General features: G+C 47.0%; 1 protein-coding gene across 4 annotated transcripts in view; it reads right to left on the reverse strand.

Moving 5' to 3' along the window:
- Window positions 1-16,919, reverse strand: part of SLC5A11 (solute carrier family 5 member 11) — a 43,819-nt gene that overhangs the window by 2,496 nt on the left and 24,404 nt on the right. For all 4 annotated transcript variants that reach the window (XM_077760475.1, XM_077760476.1, XM_077760477.1 and 1 more), the window contains 6 exons: window positions 13,165-13,370; window positions 8,952-9,087; window positions 3,331-3,438; window positions 2,840-2,990; window positions 722-890; window positions 117-332 (listed from right to left, as the gene is read on the reverse strand). In XM_077760475.1, coding sequence (XP_077616601.1) covers window positions 117-332; window positions 722-890; window positions 2,840-2,990; window positions 3,331-3,438; window positions 8,952-9,087; window positions 13,165-13,370 — 986 coding nt within the window. The remainder of the gene's footprint in view (window positions 1-116; window positions 333-721; window positions 891-2,839; window positions 2,991-3,330; window positions 3,439-8,951; window positions 9,088-13,164; window positions 13,371-16,919) is intronic.

Here is a 16,919-nt window from a genome sequence, read left to right on the forward strand (position 1 = left end):
CCAACTCCAGATGTCCCAGCTCTTTGAACAATCAGACCCTCTCTTTCAAGGCCAAGTGGGTTGGTCTGCTTGTGGCGAGGGTCTCCATGGTTCTATAATCCCAGACCCAACTGTACCATCTCCTTGGTGGGTGGCTCCGTGAACCAGCTCACAGCAGAAACAGTGATCAGAGTGACTGTGGATAGAATCATGGAGAAATAGAGGTAGTGGACGTCCTTCACCACGGCAGGGCGGTCATCGGGCTGGTCACACCGCGGCTGCACGTAAACAAAGTCCAGGACCAGTCGAACCAAGCCTAGGAGGAGGCCCAAGATCAGACCTGAGAAGGCACCCTGTAAATCAGAGCAAGGCCATCTTAGAGACGTCCAGGGTCAAGGGCGGCCAGCCCGGGCCACTACAGACCTCGACCTCGACAAGCTGTTCTCAAGAGCTTGGCTTTCTAGGGATGGTTGATGCGGGCATCAGGGATTTGAAAAGGATGGGAGGCCACTTAGCAGTTAGGTAACTAATCATTTATGCATAACTGACTCACTCCTTATTAATTTAGCTTCCCCGTTTAATGACCAAATGCATCAACACAGAACCACCATTGCTGCTTTTCAAAGGCCAGGTGGCATCCGCCTCAGACCTCCCTCCACAGAACTTCCTCCCCCGAGACGCCACCTATGTCTTCCCGGGGTGGCGCCTGCTTCTTGCGTGGTAGGGACTCGTCCAGAGATACCTTTTCATTGGTCCGCTTCCAGAAGCATCCCATGATGAAGACCACAGCCACGGGTGGCTGCAGGTAGGAGCTGATGGACTGGATGTAAATGAAGAGTTGGCCCCCTTGGCTGGCCTGAACCACGGGGATCCAGAGGATGGAGATGAGCACCAGCAACAGCACAAACACCCTGCCACCGGGCCGAGAGAGACCCTGCTTAGTGTGGTCCCCGGACACTTACTGCCATCTCTCTTTTCAACAGCCGTAGTGAGGCAGACTTTTCACACCGTGAGAGTCACCCATTGTAAGTGTAAGTGTACAGTCCCGTAACACAATCAAGGTTTAGAACATCCATTGCTGGGGTGCCTGGGTGGCTCAGTCAGTTAAGCATCCGACCTTGGCCCAGGTCATGATCTCGCAGTTCATGTGTTTGAGCCCCACATCGGGTTTTCTGCTGTCAGCACCAAGCCCCCTTCAGATCCTCTGTCCCCTCTCTCTCTGCACCACCCCTGCTCACACACTCTCCCTCAAAAATAAATTAACATTAAAAAAAACCCTGCCCGGGGCGCTTGGGTGGCTTAGTCGGTTAAGCGTCCGACTTTCGCTTAGGTCATGANTTGCAGTGTTATTAAAGTTCTAATTTCTCTACCTCCTTGTCTTTTTTTTAATGTTTATTTTTGAGAGAGCACACGCATGGGCATGCATGCAAGTGGAAGAGGAACAGAGGGAGAACAGAAGATCTGAAGCAGGGTCTGCACTGACAGCAGAGAGCCTGACGGGGGCCTCGAACCCACAGATCATGTCCTGAGCCAAAGTCGGAAGCTCAACCAACAAAGTCACTCAGATGCCCCTCCTTGTCTTTTTCATTACGGCCATTCTAGGGAGCGTGTTGTGGTATCTCACTGTAGCTTTCTAGGGTTACAATCTCATTTTGTAGATTGATCCAGATCACAGGTCCTTTGTCAGCTTACATGGCTTGCAAATATTTTCTCCTTATCTGTGGCTTCTCTTCTCATTTCCTTAATGGTGTCTTTTGAAGTGAAAACCTTTTAGCTTTTGATGAGTCTATTTTTTTTAGTTTTATGGGTTATGTTTTCTGTGTTCGACCTAAGAACTCTTTCACTAACCCAAGACTGAAACAGCCCTCAAGGCCCCAAGATGCTTTATTAGCATGTATTTTACATAAAATTTGCACGACACCCATTTTGGTCACTTCTGTTCCCCCCACTAGACTTCAGTACCTTGCAAAAGCCTTGATAGAAAAACCTTCGCTGAGTCCCCAGAATCCCTTGCTCCCTTTTACCAGGCTTCATCCATGGGGTCCACCCAGTCCAGGTGGCACTCCGGGTTCCTGATCAGAGCACTCACTGGGGTTGTAATTTCCTTTTATTTTTTTAAATTAAAAGATGTTTATTCAGGGGCGCCTGGGTGGCTTAGTCGGTTAAGCGTCCGACTTTCGCTTAGGTCATGATCTCGCGGTTCGTGGGTTCGAGCCCCGCGTCGGGCTCTGTGCTGACTGCCAGCTCAGAGCCTGGAGCCTGTTTCAGTGTGTGACTCCCTCTCTCTCTGACCCTCCCCTGCTCACGCTGTCTCTCTCTCTCTCCTAGAAATTAAAAAAAAAAAAAAAAAGAGATGTTTATTCACTTATTTTGAGAGAGAGAGCGCGCACATGAGCAGGGGAGGGGGAAAGAGGGAAAGAGAGAATCCCAAGCAGGCTCCAGGCTGTTAGCACAGAGCCCAATGTTAGGCTCAATGCCACAAACCACGAGATTGTGACCTGAGCCAAAATCAAGAGTTGGATGCTTAACCATCTGAGCCACCTAGGCGCCCTGTAATTTCCTTTAATTATCATTTCTCTTTAATTCTCTTCTCTACTTTTGTGAAGGCAAGAACTAAATCTTTGCTTTGCACTGCTCTGCATCTAGCCACCTGACACATAATAGGTGCTCAGGAAACATCTCTTGGATGAGTGATTTACTTGCAGAGTCCTAAGGAACCTCACCTTTGGCATCAGAGGAGGCTGGGCCTCCAGCATGAGTGGCTGGTGGGACTTAGGCTCTGGGTGGGCTCAGCTTCCTCCTCCCTGGGTATGCAGGACTTTTCACTCCCCTCCCCCGGCCCCGCTCAGCATGAACTTACCTGCCTACAATCATGAGTTCCCTCTCAGATGCCCGGGGCCGGATGTAATTCCAGAGGTCCATGGTGAAGATGGTGCTGGCGCTGTTAAAGATGGAGGTGAGGGAGGACATGAGCGCCGCCACCATCACAGCCATCATGAGCCCACGGAGCCCTGGGGGCAAGAGGGAGGGCTATGGGCCTCAGGTTTTTCCTCCCACCGGCTGTTTCCTCCACTCAGGACACCATTACCCCAGACCCATAGCGCCAGCTGTTCCCAGTCGGTGCCACTGGGAGGAGGCAGAACTCAGGGGAACCATGAGGAGGGGCTGAGGTTGGCTGTGGGGAGTCAGGCAGAAACCCCTGGAGGGCCAGGACCCGGGTTTTATTCGGGGGCCCTGGCTCTGAGGCTCCTGCTACCCTCCCATCTTGTCCCTCCTTCAGGTCAGGGCCCCGTGGAGGTCTTCCCTTCTGGCCGCTCCAGGGGACGCTATTTAGGGGTGAGGGGACATTACCTGTGGGCAGGAGTTCCAGCACAAGTTTGGGATACGCGATGTCTGAGCAGCCAGAAGGATTGCTACAGACCTTCAGGCAGGTCTCGGGGTCTGCACAAGCCACTTGATCTGTGGAGAAAACAGGGCTCCGAGTGAGCAGACAGAACCTCTGAGCCCAGGCCTGACCAAAACATGGCCCGACGGATGCAGGCCAGCGCCAGGAGACAGGGTCATTGTACATTCACGCATAGCTCTGGAAATAAAGGAGCCTGAACTCTGTACACCAAGACCTTCTAATTTCACCTTGCCATGGCTGTAACAACGATTACAGCAGGGCTCGGCCGAGATGACATACGTCACACGCTAACACAGTCTGATATGTAGGATGGGCTGGATACACTGCAGCTGTTATTACTGTAACCCAAAAAAACTGGCTTACCTCGCAGCCACTCTCCCCACTGTGCCCTACATCAGGCGGCATCCCCGGACCCCCCCAAAGGGGGGGCACAAGCAATTCACATCCTGTCTGCAGTTTGTTGGAAGTACCAAGGAGAATGCCATCGACTGACACATGGCAAATATTTTTAAATCTTTCTTTCCCTGTCTCCTCAAAAGCCGTTCTCAGGGGCGCCTGGGTGGCTTAGTCGGTTAAGCGTCCGACTTTCGCTTAGGTCATGATCTCGCGGTTTGTGGGTTCGAGCCCCGCGTCGGGCTCTGTGCTGACTGCCAGCTCGGAGCCTGGAGGCTGTTTCAGTCTGTGACTCCCTCTCTCTCTGACCCTTCCCTGCTCACGCTGTCTCTCTCTCTCCTAGAAATAAAAAAAAAAAGCTGTTCTCATTGTAGGCTCAGAACAACCCAACCACACTGGCTGGATTTCTCTCCTCCTTTCACGACAATTCTGTGTCAGGGCTTTTCCCTCCCCGACGGCATTCTGGGGCTCAATAAATTTCCTTGGGGCCACGACTAGCGATCACAGAACTGCTGTTCACTTTTTCATAACTGAGGAAGGCAGAGATTACTCTATTTCACAAAAAAAGGAATCAGGGCGAGGGACCTGATTGATTATAAACACCTCGCAAGGTCATGTCAGAGGCAGAGCTGAAGCCCGGGTCTCCTGACCCTCAATCCAATTTTGCAGAGAAGGAAGACAAAGACAGCGAGTATATGCTTTTCCATCTTTAACGAGTCGGCCAATCATCCCATCCAAGGCTCAATCCTGGCCACTGGGACCTTCCTTCAGAACTCTGTATGGTCTCAATGGTTTGGCACCTGCATCTGAGTATCTTTCCTGTCACCCTCTCACCTCTGACTTCCTCAGCTCCTGGTATCTGAGCTGACCAAAACTCCTTACTGCTGTGCCAACACCTACCCAACACCCCTTGCTCCAGCTGAGCCACTTGTGGGCTCTCAAGTCTCCTCTGCCAGACAGACCAAAAAATAACTCCCATGAATCACTCCTGGGCCCCTATGCTCAATCCAAAGGCTTCAGTCCTTTGTCTTCATTTTGAAGGGTAACAATGCTTTTCAGCCCAACTTGAACTTCAGTTTACAAGTGAACCTGGAGCCCTTCACTGTTCATGCTGATTTCCTCCCCCGTTCCAATGCAATTCCAGTGCCATGATAACCATTTAGCTGAGGCCTCAAAAGTAGATGTTGGACAGTATCATAGAAGAGATTGCATACTCTGTATTTTTACCTGCATTAAAACTGCCAATTTAATAAATGTCAAAGGACACCACAACTTTAAAATGCAATACTGGGATACCTGGGTAGCTAAGTTGGTTAAGCATCCAACTCCAGCTCAGGTCATGATCTCGCAGTATGTGGGTTCAAGCCCCAAGTCAAGCTCTGTGCTGACAGCTTAGAACCTGGAGCACTTTGGATTCTGTGTCTCCCTCTCTCCCTGCTCCTCCCCAGCCTGCACTCTGTCTCTCTTTCTCTCTCTCAAAAATAAATATTTTTTTAAAATGCAATATTGTCATAACTTCCTTTTGGTAACATAAGATCTCAGAAATGGAAATACTCTTCGCCCTTTCATCCACTGGCAAGTCCAAAGTCACACTGGTCTTTGTAAAATTTCCCCACGCATTGTCATGTCTGCTCAAGGACAGGACCCTTTACTCCACTTATATCCACCAATGTTGTTGTGGCCATAAGTAATAATACAATTGCTACAGAAGAGAAGTAGATGCCCCCAAAACTCTGGCTCAAGCCTTAGATAAAATTAAAACTGGACCAAAAGTGACATTTGATGAAAAGTCTTGAGCTGAAACAATCTTAAGAAAAATGATTTTGAGAGTTCAAAGTTCTTGGCTTTTTATGATTCTTCTGAGAAGCCTTAAAAGATAAGGAAGTAGTGCCATTCCCATGCCCAGAACATGGTAAGGAGCCTCCCAGGCCGGGCAAAGGCCTTGTACACCTTCAGATCATATGGGCTTTGCTTCTTTTTGTCCAAAAGCCCCTCTCTTCAAGGTATATCTAGAAGGAGCAAGCCTCTCCCTGCGATACTTAATTAGCTACACAGTTTAACCTTTGGTTGTTAACTTTAGGTTGTTTAGCCTTCTAGACATGCAGCCTTCAACCATGAAATGGGACAGTTTACAAAGCACGTTTGAGGCGTTGTCCTTGTCTGTTCAGCTTCAAGAAGCCTTCATCTTAAGGATATGAGTCGCTCGGCGAAGTTACATGTGGAACCAACAGCCTGGTGGATCATTAACCCACCATTGAGTAACAACCATCCACACGCCTTAATTAATCAACCATTTCAGCTCTGCAGTGGGTTCTTTTGTCAGATCCTCTGGTGCTTGACATGAAGGATGCTTCTGGCAATTTCATATCCCAACAACACAAAACCTGTTTCCAAATGCCAAGAGTCACTGAAGGTTCACTCTGACTCAGATGCTACAGATAAAGACGGCACATATACCTTCGGGTCCGGGTCATGTGATGGATCTTCCAGACGCTGATCCAAAACTTAAGGTGTAATTTAATGAAAGATACAGTAACATGAGGGGCACCTGGGTGGCACAGTCAGTTGAGCGTCAGACTCTTGGTTTCTGCTCAGGTCATGACCTCATGAGTCATTAGTTCGAGCCCCGCATCGGGCTCTATACTGACAATGCAGGGCCTGCTTGAGATTCTGTCTCTCTCCCTCTCTCTGCCCCTTCCCCACCATGCTCTCTCTCTCTCTCTCAAAATAAACAAACTTAAAAAAAATCTTAAGATACATTAGCATGATGGGGCGCCTGGGTGGCTCAGTCTGTTAAGCGTCCAACTTCGGCTCAGGTCATGATCTCATGGTTCGTGGATTCGAGCCCTGCGTTGGGCTCTGTGCTGACAGCTAGCTCAGAGCCTGGAGCCTGCTTCCGATTCTGTATCTCTTTCTCTCTCTGACCTTCCCCTGCTCACACAGTCTCTCTCTCTCTCAGAAAAAAAAAAAAAAAAAAAAAAGATACAGTAGCATGATTAAGAGTTGGGCTTTGGAGGCCAATGCAACAGGGTTCAAATCTCAGATCACCCAGTGCTAGCCAGGTAACTTCTAGCAAGTCAAGTAACCTAGGAAGGGTCTAGATTGCTCTTCCTTAAACCCCCACATACAGTCCATCATTAATCCTGTTGCCTCGAGGCGCCTGGGTGGCTCAGCGGGTTAGCCTGACTCTTAATTTAAGCTCAGGTCGTGATCTTAAAGTTGGTGAGTTTGAGCCTCACATTGGGCTCTGTGCTGACAGTGCAGAACCTGCTTGGGATTCTCTCTCTTATAATAAATAAACTTAAAAAAATTGTATTGGCTCCACTCTGAAATGTATTTTGAAACCATCCACATGGATCACCTTTTTTTTTAAATGTTTATGTTTTACAGAGACAGAACATGAACAGGGGAGGGGCAGAGAGAGAGGAAGACACAGAGTCTGAAGCAGGCTCCAGGCTCCGAGCTGTCAGCACAGACCCCGAAGTGGGACCCAAACTCGTGAGTCGTGAGATCATGACCTGAGCCGAGGGTGCATGCCTAACCAACTGAGCCACCCAGGTGCCCCTTTATGGATCAACTGTTGCCTCCTCACAGAGGGCCTGGAAAGCCTGTCGGAAGAAACCACTACCCAGCATTCCCCGCGACACCTCCTGTGCCTCTCACTCACAGCTGTCAACACAATCAACGAATGCCTTATTTATTATCTTTTTACCCTCCAGAACTAGAATGTGAGCCTGGCAACAGCAGGGATATGGTCTGTCTTCTTCAATTACGGATCCCCGGCCTCTTCTAGAATAAGGCCTGGCAGATCATTGGCTCTCGGGGTCCTTGGTGGACACATGGAAGAATAAATAAATGAGTGGATTAACTGATTTCTATGAGCTTCAATGTCCTCATCTGTAAATGAAAACAGCCCTAATAGTACCTACCTCCTAAGGATGTTTTGAGGAATAAATAATATAACACATTTAAAAAAAAAAGAGCAAACACTAGTACAGTGTTTACCTTGTGCCACGAACTGCTTTACACCTCATGAAGTATTATCCCCATTTTACGAGTGAGGAAGCATAGGCAAGTGGCTTTCCAAGGTCACACAGCTAGCAAGTGGCAGAGCCGGGATTCTGGCTGCACCGTTCAAGTCAGAGTTCATATTCATTACCACTGCACTCTCTGTAAGACTCAGCATCATGAATGCAGGTTGTTTAAAGCTACACTCTTTGTTCATATGTTAAGCCTACTCAATAGCCGTGTATTTTCCATCAAGTCACCACAAATCCCAAATCCCAGCTGTTATTCTCCTTGGGGTTTTTGCAAGCCTTGTGTGCTTTCCCTGGAAACAGGCCCAGTAACTGTGGTCTTCATGCCATCTGGGCTGCAGCATTTTGAGCCCAAGGTCTAGCACCAGGGACAGCGCCCCGCAATTTCCTTCCCCAGTTCTTTCCTCCTAATGCTTATTGTCCTGAACTATTTTGACAAAATTTCTGGGCCAACCTACCCTTTCTTGACCACTATGTGACACTGCACTGTGTAGGATAAAGCACAAAGGAAGACTCACTCAAGGTTACACTCCTCTTTAGGTTAATAACAGCCTTGGTGGGCATGAGAGAAAAACTCACTGATGTGGAAAAAGAGGAAATTTCCTCCATACAGATCAGCAGTTCCTGACATCACCGTGACTCCCAATAACACCCTCTCCTCAGGCCTGTTGATCCACACAGAGCAAACATCATCACTTTACCAGACTGACAAAAACTTTCCTACAGCAAATATTCTAGAGGCTATATCCTTGATTTTTGTTAAATACCCCCAGAAGGGTTCCACTGGGCCAAAATGACTGAAGAATGGAGCTGAAATAGTCAAGCATTAAGAGGGACTCTCATGTTGGGCTTTAGGAAACCGACATCTGTAACCACAAGCTCTTAGCCTAGTTTGTGGTTCCAAAAAAAAAAAAAAAATACACACGGGTATATACACACGACTGAACACATGCTAGATATTCCCATTGAGCCCCTGTTGGGAAACAGTACAGAGTCAGAGATGCCTGGACGGAGATACCTCAGTCAAATCACTGCAGGAACTCCAGTCCCGTTCTCTGATGACAGTCATACATTTAGAACGTGTCACTGGGTCTGAGACTCAAAGACAAGACGGTCTCTTCTCCCTGTTTTCTCACCTGGGAAGAGGACACGACTGACCATTCCAGGGAACACCATCATGAAGAGAGGTAGCACCTTCAGGTAGGCAGCCATCAGAGAGCCTCCTTTGGCATGGGACAGGTTCTTGGCCGCCAGAGACCGCTGAACGATCACCTGGAAAACAATGGGGTGGCTGAAGGTGAGGAGGCCCTCTGTAACGGCAAACTAAGTGTGCACAGCTCCTTAGTACCTGTCATGGACTTAGGGTCTTGGTTTGCTTGGCTTCTCTTTGAGGAAACATCACTTTCCTATCTCCAAACCCTGTGGTCCACTTGGAGCTAAGAATCCTATTCTGTTCCTTTGCCATTCTTTTATCCTGTGATCAGATCTGACCAATTAGATTTCTCCATAGAGTTACTCTACTTCTCCAGCTACCATTTTTATTTAAGGAAAAGTATGAATCAAAGGTGGGCAATTACAACTTTCCATGGAATGTCTTTCTAAAAAAGGCAAAGAATAGATGGGACACCTGGGTGACTCAGTCAGTTAAGCATCTGACTTCGGCTCAGGTCATGATCTCATGGCTCGTAGGTTTGAGCCCCATGTCAGGCTCTGTGCTGACAGCTCAGAACCTGAAGCCTGCTGCGGATTCTGTGTCTCCCTCTCTGTCTCTGCCCTTCCCCGCTCATGCTCTGTCTCTCCTTCTCTGAAACATAAACATTAAAAAAAAATTTTTTTAAGAGGCAAAAGAAAAGAGGCACCCTGCCACCTACAGCCTCTGTTGGAATTGCCAAGGGTGAAGACAGCTCAGACCACCTGCTGAATCTCTACCATTATATTTTGGAAAAGATCCTTTAAAACTGAAGTCATCTCAGAGGAAAGAAAACCAGGAATTGTAGAGAAAGAGAAACAACTTCCGGTGACATAGTATGAGCCCTTACTCCAGCCAGGTCTGGTTTACAATGTAACTCCAGGGTTCAAATCCTGCCGCCCCGCTTCTTGGCCATGCGACAGTGGGTGTACACTTCTACCTCTCTTTGACTCAGTTTCCTCATTGATAAAGTGGGAGGTAATGTAAGGCCAGTTTTTAACAATTAAATGAAGTAAAAACATTTAGATAATAGAAGAGTATGTCTGACACATAGAAACTGCCCAATAAATAGTTGTTTACCACTGTCATTAGCCACCTCTGGCTTCCCAGTTATGAAGTTAAAAATGCCTTTTTATGCTTAAACTATTTTCTCCCCCTAGAAACAGCTACAGTCTTCACTAAATCAGCTTGAACTAGTTCCTTAACCTCCCCAGGCCTCAGTCTTCTCATCTACAAAACGAGGATAACAGCCATGCTTTATTATTATCATCATCATCCTAATGTTTATTTATTTTGGGCGGGGGCGGGAGGCGGGCGGGAAGAGAATCCCAAGCAGGCTCCAAGCTATCAGCGTAGAGCCTGACTCAGGGCTCCATCTCATGAACTGTGAGATCATGACTTGACATGGGATCCAGCCCCGCACTGGGCTCCATGCTGACAATGAGGAGCCTACTTGGATCCCTCTCTGTCTCTCTGCCCTTCCCCAGCTCATGCTTTCTCAAAAATAAACTTTTTAAAAAATGGTGTAGGCTTCCTCAAGTGTCCTGCCCCTTCTTTCAAAACCTGCCCCTCCCCTCCACATTCATTCACACAGCTATCCTGTCATCTTGGGCACACGGCTGCCTGACCGGGGTGGGCCCCGGACCCACACCAGGCCCTTCTGCATGAGTTTTGAATTGAGACTTAAGGACTTGTCAGCTTCTTTCCTGCTGGTCTGCACTGGGAGGCAACGAAGTCAGAGATGAGCAAGTCAGATAAAGCAGAAGGAAACCAGAATAAGTTCTAGCAGTTTCTGAAGGCTCGACATGCACAAATGAGATTTGTTCAGATGCCCCAGTGATAGACTCTCTCTCCAGAGCAGGGAAGGCAGATGCCCTTGTTTAGAAGTTGGTTTAACTGTTACACGTTATTTCTTCCAACTCCAGACACATACCTATTGAGGCTTCCTAGAACACTTTAGAATGAACTACAAAAAACGTAAGGAGGGGTGCCTGCATGGCTGTCAGCTAAGCCTCTGACTCTTGATTTCAGCTCAGGTCATGATCGCACAGTTTGTGAGTTTGAGCCCCATGATGGGCTCTGCACTGACAGCACAGAGCCTGCCTGTGACTCTCTCTCCCTCTGCCATTCAGACTTTATCTTTCTCTCAAAATAAATAAACTTTAAAAAAAAAAAAAAAAAAAGAGGCAGCTGAGTAAGTCTGAAGAGAGCTATGCTCCTGGAAAACCCACAAGCCCTGGGCGAGGTCACCCTGTATGGCAACGTCTGGGCCCAACTCATTGAACCAAAGTTCATGGGAATGCTATGAAAAGGAATTACTTCATAGAGTGCTCAGATCAGGGCCAGCAACGGTGCAGCACCGGGAAATGTGTAAGTGCCATTACAATGGTCTGTTATTTACCTTTTCATTCTCTACCCAGTAAGATCTGGAATATTCTGTGTCTGTGGATCATGAAGGCTGCATTGCCTCTCTCCTGTTCTAAAAGCAGCCTAGACAGAGGGCTGGCCCAGCTGTGTGTTCCCTAGGGAAGCATCAGTGCAGTGAACCAACCTTATCAGGACTCTACAGAATCTAGGTCAGCGGCTACATTGTGTGGTCAAGACCAAAGTCACAGGGTCAAGGAGTGCTTGGGTTTCTAGGCCCTCTTGCCCTGCCTGGCATATGGAAGGAGACCAAGTCCTCTGTGACTAAGTCCCCAGGCTCCAGAACCATGTAAGGTGGGTTGGAGGTGGCTTTCAAGGGGTGCACGCCGGAACCCCAACGAAGAAGGGATTGAGGAATCTCAAAGAAATATGTGTACAAATTCATAAATAATATAAGCTGTTGAACTTTGTCAAAAGCAGCAACATAGGGCATTTGGCTGGCTCAGTGGGTAGAACATGTGATTCTTTTTTAATTGTTTAAAAATATTTATTTGAGAGGCAGACAGACAGAGTGTGAGTGGAGGAGTGGCAGAGAGAGAGGGAGACACAGAATCTGAAGCAGGTTCCAGGCTCTGAGCTGTCAGCACAGAGCCCAACGTGGGGCTCAAACCCACGAACAGTGAGATCATGACCTGAGCTGAAGTAGGACGCTTAACCGACTGAGCCACCCAGATGCCCCATTTAATGTTTTTTTGAGGTGGAGGAAGAGCAGAGAGAGCAGGAGACAGGGGATCCCAGCAGGCTCCGCGCTGTCAGTGCAGAGCCCAAAATGAGGCTCGAACTCACAACCTGAGCCAAAATCAGATGCTCAATCAACTGAGCCACCCAGGCGCTCCTGAGCCTGTGAAGTTTAAAGCCCATGCTGTTAACCTAGATCTGTCCTATGTGCCAAGGTCCCCCCCTACATGAGACTGGCTGAGGGGCAGAAGATTTGCCAATGACGGTCTCTCTCTTAAAGGGGCAGTACATGCGTGCTGCACCCACCACCGTCCGGGCGCAGAGGAATTGCGGCCTGTGGGGGGATCTGGGCTCCGTGCCCTAAAGTGTTCGCCTGCATACACTCTGCTGCCATGATCACTACTTCAGTTAAACATCCATCAGCCCTGCCCTGACTCTGCAATACAGTGGCCAAAACGGTACACAGGTCTCTGATCTTCAACAGGACAGACATCACAATTCACCGGGTTTGGAACTTGACAAAGTATGAACAGGTGTGCAAGTCCTGTCCAACCTGGCGCATCTGTCCTGTCTCCCTGCCCACGAGCACTCCTCTTCTTAGTTTTACCTACATGCACCCAGGGCTTCTTTAAAATGCATATAGAGGGGCGCCTGGGTGGCTCAGTCGGTTAAGCGTTCAACTTCAACTCAGGTCATGATCTCATGGTCCATGAGTTCAAGTCCCACATCAGGTAAGCTCAAGCCCCACTTCAGGTGAGCCTCACTTCTTTCTCTTTCTCCCTCTGCCCCTCACTCACTTGCACCCTCTCTTTCTCTCTCTCAAAAAAAAAAAAAAAAAGAGTTCCCCTTTGCAAATATTAATAGCTTTGAATTTGCCACTACATGACCAAGCTCAAGAGGTAAAGTAACATACAGCTGCAGAAAGGAAGTAGTGGAGCTTGGGGGTGAGGGGGCGGGGAATGCAAACAAGAGAAGAGATGGAGGGAAAACCCCAAATCTCCGGTCCCTTAAGGAAAGAAGAGTCCTGGAAGGCACTCACTCAGCCAGCTGTCCTGTACCTGATCTGTGCACCAGTACCAGAGGGACGGGATGGACATTCCAAATAGGATCCCGGGCCACGGGAGATCAGATGTCAGTGGGTCTCTGAAAATATGGAAGGCATCATCTCGGGGCAGTCCACAGCTGCTGTTCTCACTCCGGTTGCTAGCCAGGGACAAGAAGTACTTCTCCTTCAGGCCTTCCATCCCCCCGACCGCAGCGAAACCTAGAATTCAGAGGAATAGCAAATTTGCCAGAAACTCAGAGTAATCCACAGCAAGTGGGAAGGGGATGGTCAGAGATGGGTGAAATCCTACTTAGAACAGAGCTACTAAGGAAGGTAGGTCGCCTTCAAGGTTCTTAACTTTTTTTTAAATGCCTTTGGTAGTGATTATGTGTTGCTTCTCAGAATATTAATAATCAGAGGCACCTGAGTGGCTCAGTCAAGCGTCCAACTTGGGCTCAGGTCATGATCTCACAGCTTGTGGGTTTGAGCCCCACGTTGACAGCTCAGAGCCTAGAGCCTACTTCGGGTTCTGTGTCTCCCTGTCTCTCTGCCCCTCCGTCACTTGCACACTCTCTCTCTCAAAAATGAATGAACATTTTTAAAAGAAGAATATTAATAATCAATACATAATACAAAATACATAGGATTGTAAAGGAAACCAGATATTCTGAAGACAATCATTGAAACATAAAAACTGTGACTTAGTAATTTAGTAATTTGCTGCATTAAACAGTAAGAACCAGCACTGGGTCTAATAACAATTTATTTTTTTTTAAGATTTTATTTTTAAGTAATCTCTATACCCACCATGGAGTTCGAACTCACAACCCTGAGGTCAAGAGCCACACACTCCAATGACTAAGCCAGCCAGGCGCACCTCTAAGAACAATTTAGTTTCCAAGTAGCCATGAGCACAAACACTTCCATCTATCAGCAACAACTGTAAAAACATCTGAGGTCTCCTTTGGCCCAGGTCATGATCTCACCGTTTGTGAGTTCAAGCCGCGTGTCAGGCTCTGTGCTGACAGCTAAGCTAGCTCAGAGCCTGGAGGCTGTTTCCAATTCTGTGTCTCCCTCTCTCTCTGACCCTCCCCTGCTCACGCTGTCTCTCTCTCTCTTTCAGAAATAAATTAAAAAACAAAACAAAACATCTGAGGTCTCTTTTCGAATCAGTCACAAGTATTACTAAAATCCCCGTAGATTACTGCCTAAATTTAGAATTGAAAAAAATTGCCAGCGGTCAATTACAGATTTATGAAATAGACATGTTCTCTCCCCATCCAACCTCACATGGGTATTTTTGTGAATTTGGGTTATTTTTTCAATGACTTATCTTTGTAAATGGTTCTTCAATGCTGGAAGAAAGTATATTTGCTCTTATGAGAATGTTTATTCATTAGTATTATTTATAACTTCTAAGTCCTTATTTGTGGTTTTGTCCTGTCACATGTTAAAGCCTTTGGTACAATTTTGGTTTCTGTCAATTCCTCCTATTTCTATAAAGTTTTGCTTTGTGTATTTTGCTGCAATTTTTTAAAATATTTTTTATTTATTTCTGGAGGAGAGAGAGAGAGAGAGCATGAGCAGGGGAGGGTCAGAGAGGGAGACACAGAATCTGAAACAGGCTCCAGGCTCTGAGCTGTCAGCACAGAGCCCAACGCTGTGGGGGCTCGAACCCACGAACCGCGAGATCATGACCTGAGCCGAAGTTGGATGCTCAACCGACTGAGCCACCAAGGCGCCCCTTGCTGCAATTTTTTTAAAAGTAATCTCTGCACCCAGTGTGGGGCTTGAACTCCTAACCCTGAGATCACAAGTCAGATGCTCTACCAACTGAGCCAGCCAGGCACCCTGCAATCTACAAATTCAATGCAATCCCTATAAAACTTTCAATAGCATTCTTCACAGAAATAGAAAAAAAAAAATCATCCTACAATTCATACAGAACCACAAAAGACCCAAATAGCCAAAGCAACATTGATAAAGAACGAAGTGGGAGGCATCATACTTCCTGATTTCAAACTTCTTATAAAGCTGCAGAAACCAAAACTGTATGGTGTTGGCATAAAAAGACAAACAGATCAATGGGACAGAATTGAGGACACAGAAATGAACCCACACATATATGGTCAGTTAACTTTCAACATATGAAAATCTGCAGATACCTTGGGAGACAATCTAATAGAGCAGATTGATGAAGATTACAGAGGGTGATCTGAAACCTCTTTCCTGCCCGACGATAATGGGTTAAGAAATGGAACTTCCCCACTGAGAATCCATAGTTTTGTGGAGAAAGATCTAGATGTTTTGCTAAGAATAACAGACCTTGGGAAGATCTGTTTTGGGTCTCTGTCTCTGAAACCTGTCGTAAGTAGCTTGTGAAGGGCTGGGAGGTTCAAAGGTTTGGTATTTAGGAGTTACCACACTGAGCATTTTTTAAATAAAGGTGGACATTTGTCCTTCACCTATTTGTTACTCATTTGCACTTCCTCTTTTTTTTTAATGTTTATTTATTTTTGAGAGACAGAGTGCAAGTTGGGAAAGGGCAGTGAGGGAGGGAGACACAGAATCTGAAGCAGGCTCCGGGCTCTGAGCTGTCAGCACAGGGCCCTATGTGGGGCTTGAACTCACAAACCACGAGATCACAACCTGAGCCAAAGTCGGACGCTTACTGATTGAGCCACCCGGGTGCCCCTGTATTTCCTCTTTACATATAGTATACCAGTGAAGTTTTCTTCTTCATGAGGGCCCAAAACGTTTGTTAAAGTTAATAATAAGCAGCTTTTGTTCGTGTTGTGAAATGATTATTCCATCATTATTTCTTTGAAGTTTTGTTTGGAAGACGAAAGCCACACATAAAATTTAAAGTGTGCAGAAAGGCACAGTATTAAGGTAAAACCCTTGTTTACGCTCCCTGACCCCTGTTCCTAGACAATTCCCGAGTCTTTCCTTATTTCTCGTGCCTTTGACACTCTGGAGGAACTAGTTAGGAAGTTTGTAGAATGACCCTCCATCTGGATGTCTGATGTTCATTCCTGAATAACACTGAGGTTTTATGTTTTTGGCAAGCATGACAGAGGATACGTTATGTCCCTCTCACCCCTATCAGCAGTTACATATCAAAGTCTTATTCCCTGTGATGTTAACTGTGATCACTTAGCTACAATGGTGCATGCCAGGCTGCCCCAGTGTAAAGCGACTATTTTTCCCCTTTGCAATTAGTAAATATCTTAGACGGTAACAGAAACCATGCAAAAATCTTGTTTCTTCACGAACTTTCCCCTGCTAACTTGAGCGTTTATCATTAGGTCCTTTTATTGATTAATCATTTATCCCTCTCAATATAAGAGAACTATTCATTTTTACCTAAAAAGCAGTAAACTTCCGGGGTGTATGGGTAGCTCAGTCAGTTAAGCCATGACTTTGGCTCAGGTCATAATCTCATGATTTGTGAGTAGGAGCTACATGTCGGTCTCTGTGCTGACAGTGCAGAGCCTGTTTGGGATTCTCTCCCTCTCTCTGCACCTTCCCCACTCATGCTCTCTCTCTCTCAAAATAAGTGATTAAACTTAAAAAAATTTTAAAACCCTGTGAATTTCCATAAGCTCGGTTTTCTTCCAGTTAAAATAACCACGTTAAGGAAATCACCCATGACAGAATGCCCCAGAAGTATGCTTTCGACAGCTGGGTTTGCTGATCACCGAGAGCAGATGTCCCTTCCTAAGAGGAGGCCCGTCACCCACCCAAGTGGCCCTGGGGCCCTACTTA

This window comes from Crocuta crocuta, unplaced genomic scaffold (genome assembly GCF_008692635.1).
Source record: "Crocuta crocuta isolate KB4526 unplaced genomic scaffold, BGI_CrCroc_1.0 scaffold73, whole genome shotgun sequence".
Taxonomy (NCBI): domain Eukaryota; kingdom Metazoa; phylum Chordata; class Mammalia; order Carnivora; family Hyaenidae; genus Crocuta; species Crocuta crocuta.